The following is a 7657-nucleotide window of genomic DNA, read 5'->3' on the forward strand; positions in this document are numbered from 1 at the left end:
AGTCGAGAAATATGAGACGCGTTGGTTTCCAGTGTAAGGGAAGTTCGGATTTATTAAAAAACTATTTGACAAAAAGAACAAAAAAAAAAAAAAACAAAAAAAAAAAGAATCACGAATATGATCTCGGAACGATTGAAAGGCATTGAAGAAGATAGAAGAGTGGATGATTGTGGTTGGGTAACAGCGAGAGTGAGGGAATAATGCTTACATTCTTACTTCGACTTCTCCGAATTTTGATTTAATTAAATCGTTCGTCGATTCAATTAATGCACTCCGATCGAGACAACCTTTTTTTTTTCTTCCCCTCCTCTTCGTAAAAGAACATTAAATTAACTTTTTGCCACTTTCTATATTTTTCCTTTTTTCTTTTCTTTTCTTTTTTTTTTTTTTTTTTTGTATGTTCGTTTGTTTGTTTGTTTTTTTTTTCTTAAATCTCACAATTTTCCTTAAATAACAAGATAAAATAAAACGAAATAAAACAAAATAAAATGAAATAAAATAAAATAAAATAAAATGAAATAAAATAAAATGAAAGAAAAGAGTAAGATGGAGTAAGAATTAGGGGGAAGAAAAAAAAAAAGAAGAAGAAGAAGAAGAAGAAGAAAGAAAGAAAGAAAAACACGTGAATAAAAAGAGCAAAGTTAAAAGGAAGTTATCGAATTTTCTTATCCCTCCTTTTCTTTCCTACATAACAGGGACAGAATTTCTTTTTAAGATTTCACTGGACTAAAAGGAGAAAGATCTTTGGCCAGGCCAACGAGTTAAAGTTCAACCTTTTATAACATAAAAACGTCAAACGGTGCTGATGCGAAAAAGAAAACGTTTATCATCGCATGAGCACGTCATACTCGATTTCTTTACTTTATTTCTTATTTTATTTCTCATGAAAAATTAACACGAATTATTTCCAACCATTGATCGTATCATTTTTAAAATATACTTAATTATTTACGTATGAATTTCAAATCAATTGATACTAAGAGATATTCGTTTAGACTATTATATCGAGATAATGAGATAGATAGATTGATAATTAGATAAAAAGATAAATCATGAGAGATTCATTTGCCTTTTTTTCTTTTTTTTTTTTTTTTTTTTTTTTTTTTTTTTTAATTAATAAGAATAAAAGATAGAGAGAGAGAGAGAGAGACAGAGACAGACAGATAGACAGATAGACAGACAGACAGAGAGAGAGAGAGAGAGAGAGACAAAGAGAAAAGAATTAATCAAAATTGAGCTTCGTTCGTTCGTTTGAACCAAAAAAAAGAAAACAAGAAAAAAAAAGAAAAAAGAAAAAAGAAGGATATACAAAAAAAAAGAGAGATATAGAGAAGAAGAGTTCAATGAAAATTTAATCCGACGTTTAGGGACTCGTAAAAGCAAAAGCATAATAATCTATATTACCTTAAAAGAATCCTTAAGGAAGATGGGTACTTATATTTTCAGAGGCCCATAGGGCGTTGGAGCTCCTCGAGGATTATCACGCGAAGCTGACGAGGCCTCAGGATAAAGCATTGCGATTGGCCATCGAACGTGTCATCCGAATCTTCAAAAGCAGACTCTTCCAGGCTCTCTTAGGTAAGATTCGTATTAAAGCTTTCATTTAAAAATTATTCTATAATTATGTTCCATATAATTTTTCGATACCGATTGTAAATAATATTACGATATATACTATAAACTGTTTTATTCGAAGGGTAAACGAACCAAGGAAAAATGAAAAATGAAAAATGAAAAATGAAAGAAAATATATTTCTCAATATCGTGAAATTCAAGTCACGTTACGAAGCAAATACCATTCGTTTGCAAAATTATTTTCACGATGAAAATTTTTTTCCAAATATTTCTTATCATGTCATTCGATTTCTTGACCCCGTGAAAGTGACAAAAGTAAAAAAAAAATTTCAAACGACAGCTCGTTAAAATTATTCCCGCAACAATCGAAAATGACGTTACGATAAATTCTATGCGTATTTATATTTCTTGTTGCTTCAATCTCGAATCACACATTTCCTGGAAATTACTCTTTCTCGCGAATTTTAATAACTTCAAGCAAATATAAAAATGTTGATATAACCGAGGTCCCTCTGGAGACTCGGTTCGATTTAATTAAAAAAAAAGGAATAAAAAAAAAAAAAAAAAAAAAAAAGAAAAAAAAAGAAAAAAAATTGAATTCAATCGCTTCGATTTAATTTTACCGCACAAGAGAAATATGTAATGATGAATTTGCAATTACGAAAATTCTATATCCAATGAATCTCAATAATTACTATTAAATGAAGTATTTCGCATAAGTCTTACTATCACATACGATAAAATCTATAATTTATTAAAAATAAATTTATCAGATTTACAGAGATTTTAGAGAACAATTATGTGGATAAAGTTGATTTCTTGCGAATGAAGAATGAATTTGATTTGGAAAGAATTAAAGTCGAATTTGGAGTCGATATTTAAATCTAATTTTTTCCGCAATGTCATTTTCAAGTTTCATTGAAAACAAAATGTCGAAACGAATTGGTAATTTTTTTTTCTCGTAATACAAAAAGAAATAACAAAGAGAAAGAAAAAAAGAGAGAAAGAGAGAGAGAGAGAGAGAGAGAGAGAGAGAGAGAGAAAGAGAGAGAGAGACGTCAAAGAAGACGTTTCATTCTATGGAAAGTAGACGATATGTTTTAGATAAAGGGGTGGGGAGGAATGACGAGGGGATGGTAGTGTCGGTACATGCAACATCTTAATACCTGTTTCCAAACTGCAAACATAAAGGCGGATATTAAAAAATCTCAAGTTCTCTTTAGTTCTGCTTTCCCTATCATCATGGTAGCCCTTTGTCCGATTCTAAATGTACAGGTAGCCCTCTGAAAAGCACTAGTAGTCATGACTATACGTCACGACTCATTTACATTCACGGTTTCCCTCTCGTTAGTTCTTCCTATCTTCGCTCGGCAATTCTCTTGGTAAATTTACTCTCGTCCCTTTCTATTTTTTTCTTTTCTTTTTTCTCTTTCCTTTCTCTTTCTTTCTTTTATTTTCCTCTTTTTTCTCCTTTCCTTCTCTTTTTTTCTTTTCCTCTTTTTTTTTTTTTTTCTTTTTTTTTTTATTTTTTTTTTTTTTTTATTTTTTTTATTTTTTTGATCCCAACAAAGATCGTCTCCGTGCATAAGATCCAATTCTTCGACGATTTTTTTTTATCTACCTTAGATAAAGAATATTATTTTATTTGTTTCACAAAATGTATATGGTATGCAATTTAATGTAAATTCATATTTATTGAAATAAAAGAAATTATAATTGAAACATTTCAACTATATTACGATATATTCAATTTTAATTTAATGTCGATCATGATAAAATCACTTTTACGATGATTTCTTAGAAAAATCTTGAAAAAAGAAAAACAAAAAAAGAAAAAAAACAAAAAAAACAAGAAAAAGAAAACCTAATAAGCGCAAATTTTCATCTTGAAATATGTCATAGCTTATATCTCAATTATTGGATTTGATACCATTGGAAATGGTGACCGAACGACGAAAAGAAATTTCTCCTTTCTAACATCAAAAATCCTAGAAAGCCCTAGTGATTTTCCAAAGATTTTCTGAGATATATAACCAGAAAGGTATTCCCTTACTCCGTAATCTTATCTTATTTATTGGAATTGGCACGATGCCTCACCGTGAGTATCTGCCGTCTTTGTTACTACGAATAAAGCGGCAATGTCCGTTGCAATCCGTTGCTTTGGTGAGTATCCTCGAATTTCTTTCTTTCTTTCTTTCCTTCTTTCTTTCTTTCTTTCTTTCTTTCTTTCCTTTTTTCCTTCTTTTTTTTTTTCAATCTATCCTTTTCCTCTTATCCCACGAAAAAGATCTTCTTTTATTGCGATAATGTTCTTTCGGTCAATACGTAAGTAGGTACTTACTTACGTAGTTGATTGTAATTAAAATATCATCATTTCAAATCTTATTTTTTTATATCTTTTTTTTTGTTTTACTTTCTTTTTTTTTTTTTTTTTTTTTTTATCAGAAAAAGTAAAAGAAGGAGAAAGAGGCAGAGAGAGAGAGAGAGAGAGAGAGAGAGAAAGAGAGAGAATACAATCAAAAAGCGACACAATTGTAATCCCGTCATTTTTAATGAACAATACGAAACCATGATTAGTAGCAGTAGGGAGGGGGTGGGGTGGGAGGGTGGACGGGGGTAGATGGTTAATGGGAACGAAAGCAAACACGACGTATTTGAGAGAATGAGATGTCGTTCGTAAATTCTCTTTTGGAAATGAAAAAAATGTAATACCGAAGGAATATAAAAAAAAAATTTTTTTAAAAAAAGAAAACTACAGAATAATTCTAAAAAGGCAAACCGAAAGAAACGGTGAATGAGAGTGAGAAAAAAAATTGATTCATCTCTCTCTCTCTTTCTCTCCTTTTATCTATCTATCTATCTCAAAATTCGAGTTTACCAAGTCAGGCTAGATTTGCATTTCAATTCCGATAGAACGAGGACAACGATCAAACAGCAAATATATTTCCACGTTTTTCGAAATCTCTTCTCTCTCTCTCTCTCTCTCTCTCTGTTTCTCTAAAAGTAGTAGTTAAGTAAGTATAGAAGTATAGTATATAGTTTAGCAGCCAAGAGAGAATAGGGTAAATTGTTGGGTGGATAGGGGATTGTGAAGAGAAAGAGAGAGACAGAGAAAGAGAGAAGGGCGGGGGGGTGGGGGAGGGGAGAGGGAGAATTTCAACCTATTTTTCACTTTTCCGGATTTTTTCTTTCGGCAAACTTTTATACGACAGTTAAGATATACAACTTTGACGGGATGAGTTTTAGAGGCGAGTAAGATGGGTGTGAGTGGGTGGAGCGGAATTTAAAAAAATTAAAAAGACTTTTATCGACTGGAATCGAACGACGAGAAACGACTAGAGGTGGTTGTTGATAGACGATAGAAGACGAAAAGGTAAATCCAAGAAAAAGAAAAGAAAAGAAAAGAAAGGAAAAGAAAGGAAAAGAAAGGAAGCGAAAAGAAAAGAAGTGAAAAGAAAAAGAGAAAATAAAAAAGAGAAAGAGAGAGAGAGAGAGAGAGAGAGAGAAAGAGATAGATAGAGAAGGAAAATGAAAAAGAAAAGGGGGATGGGTGGGAGAAAAAGCTTTTTAGATCGCCGTCTCGTAAATGGTTGAATCGTTTGGCAAAGGGCGTGTAAACGGCGAGAATCACTTTAGATCGCAACGCCGTTGTTTCGGGCAACGATCATCGTCGATGCGTTGCTTCCGTATCGGACATTAGTCGGGTGCAAGTGGAAGCCGTTGTCCGGCAAACTGCATTGAGGTAGAGAAGCTTTGAGGCGTAGAGACTAGAGAGTGAGAGAGAGAGAGAGAGGGAGAGAGGGAGAGACTATAGTAGAGTTTCACAGGCTTGTGCCATAGACCGATAACCAACCGGTACTCGACGTTTACATACATATATAGTACGTACATATCTATTCCCCCTACCCGCCAGACTAGTCCTATCCAATTCGTAAACAATACCTGTACGATTAGGAGCTCCTAGTTTCTGGGCCAATCGTCCTCTCTAATCATAAATCATTCTCACGATATCTAATATTAACTTGCCATTTTAAATAAAAAAAGAACAGAAGAAAGAGAGAGAGAGAGAGAGAGAGAGAGAGAGAGAGAGAGATAACAAAATTGGAATTTTGACTTATCGGCATTTTTTTGGAAATAATTTTTATGAAAAATGTTTCTTGTTATAAAACTGATTCAACGTTATGATATATATATATATATATATATATATATATATATATATATATATCATAACGTTGAATATATATATATATATATATATATATATATATATATCGTTTGTTTTCCATTATTTCATTTAACGTGGTAGATATGTATATATATGGTTTGACCCATGCTTTCAAACAGCGAAGTATACATACGATTTGAATTTTATCGTCGATGAAAACGAAAAAAATTCCAATTATCTCCCCTTCTTTTTTTTTCTTTTCTTTCTTTATTTCTCTTTTTTTATTCTTTTTTCTTTTTTTTTATTTCTTGCTTTATTTCATTCTATGTCATTTTATTTTATTCTTTATTACTAATAACTCTCCGAATCCCGGATATAATAATAATAATAATAATAATAATAATAATAATAATAATAATAATAATAATAATAATAATAATAATAATAATAAAAGTGAACGAATTATAATAAGAAAAAAATGGGGAAGAAAAGAAAGATAAGATAAAAAGGAAAGAGAGGGAGAGAGAGGGGGAAAAAACGAGAACGAAAGAAAGAAATCATGAATTACGGATACGTAGAGTATAGCCGGGTAGAGTTTTTCTTTTTCGTTGCTTCATGAATAGAGATAGCTTTAATGCATCCCACGTAACTCGTATTTCCTTCCGGTAAAACAGCCTAACGTTTCTACCGCTATTTCTCTATACTTTTTATACATCCTAGTTCTCTCTTTTACTTTTAATTTTTGTTTTTGTTTTTGTTTTTATTTTTTTTTTGTTTTTATTTGTTTCTTTTTTTTTTTTTTTTCTCTTTTTTTTTCTTATTTCTTCTTTCTCCTTTTCTTTTTACTCTTACTTGCATTTTATCCTTGAAAAATTTTTACCATTAAAAATTATATTACTATTCGACTATTATTATTATTATTATTATTTTTTTTTTTTTTTATTATTATTGTTCCTATTATTGTTATTATTAATTACTATTAATATTAATGTCCTTATGAAAGGAAAAGAAAAAGGAATTTTTAAATTATTATATACGGGTGTACACCCGTAAATAATATCGAATGATGTTACCAATTTGAATGAGTTTTAGTTTTATACGCGTTATGCAATTTTAACATTGTCAGGAATTTTTCACGTTTAAGAAAAAGTCCCCATTGTTCTGAAAAAAAAAAAGTGGAAAACAGTGGAATTTTAGTGATGGCGGTCGGTTTGTGGTAAAACGCGTTTTACAAAAGTCATAGTGAAACAGGTAGCTACGTCGAAATATTTTCTGGAAGCTATCTCTTTCTCTCTATCCATCTCTACCTCTCTCTGAGGGTAGAAAGAGAAAGAGAGAGAGAGAGAGAGAGAGAGAAAGAGAGAGAGTGAGTGAGAGAGAGAGAGAGAGAGAGAGAGAGAGAGAGAGAGAGAGAACTGAAATTTGTCAGGCCAGCCGTGTTTCGTGGCATTACGTCCGGTGCATACGTCGCCATCGCCACATAAAATACTGCACTCGGCGTGTACTAGCAACAGCATCAACAACGCAACAACGATGGCAACATAACACCGAACTAGAGAACGTGGGCTCGTGCCCATGGAAGAGTGGGTTTAGTATGCACCTGGCCGTACGTAATTCATAAAGTGTTGGTATAAGCGAACGAAGCATCGTCCAACAGGTAAAACGGCTCTCATTACGAACTGGTGAACCATAGAGAAATTACTCCGAATTCAAACGGGAATGGAGTACTCGGGAGCGATTATCGCACGGTTGAATGATAATCGTCCAAACAGACTTTTCTAACGATTACCATGGGAACTTTATCTAATCGTTCTAAATCTCTACTATCGAAAGCAATACTTTTGAAATATTCACTATTATTACAAATGTTTATTTTGTACATTTTAAATTCGAGAGAGAGAGAGAGAGAGAGAG

General features: G+C 31.9%; 1 protein-coding gene across 1 annotated transcript in view; it reads left to right on the plus strand.

Annotated features, from left to right (window-relative positions):
- The window catches only part of dlg1 (MAGUK family member discs large 1), a 462366-nt gene that overhangs the window by 12164 nt on the left and 442545 nt on the right, over positions 1-7657 (plus strand). Inside the window, exon 2 of the mRNA XM_085660911.1 lies at positions 1447-1578. Within this exon, the coding sequence (XP_085517037.1) occupies positions 1447-1578 (132 nt within the window). The remainder of the gene's footprint in view (positions 1-1446; positions 1579-7657) is intronic.

This window comes from Vespa mandarinia, chromosome 1 (genome assembly GCF_050613455.1).
Source record: "Vespa mandarinia isolate Hongniang chromosome 1, ASM5061345v1, whole genome shotgun sequence".
In the NCBI taxonomy this organism is placed as follows: Eukaryota; Metazoa; Arthropoda; class Insecta; order Hymenoptera; family Vespidae; genus Vespa; species Vespa mandarinia.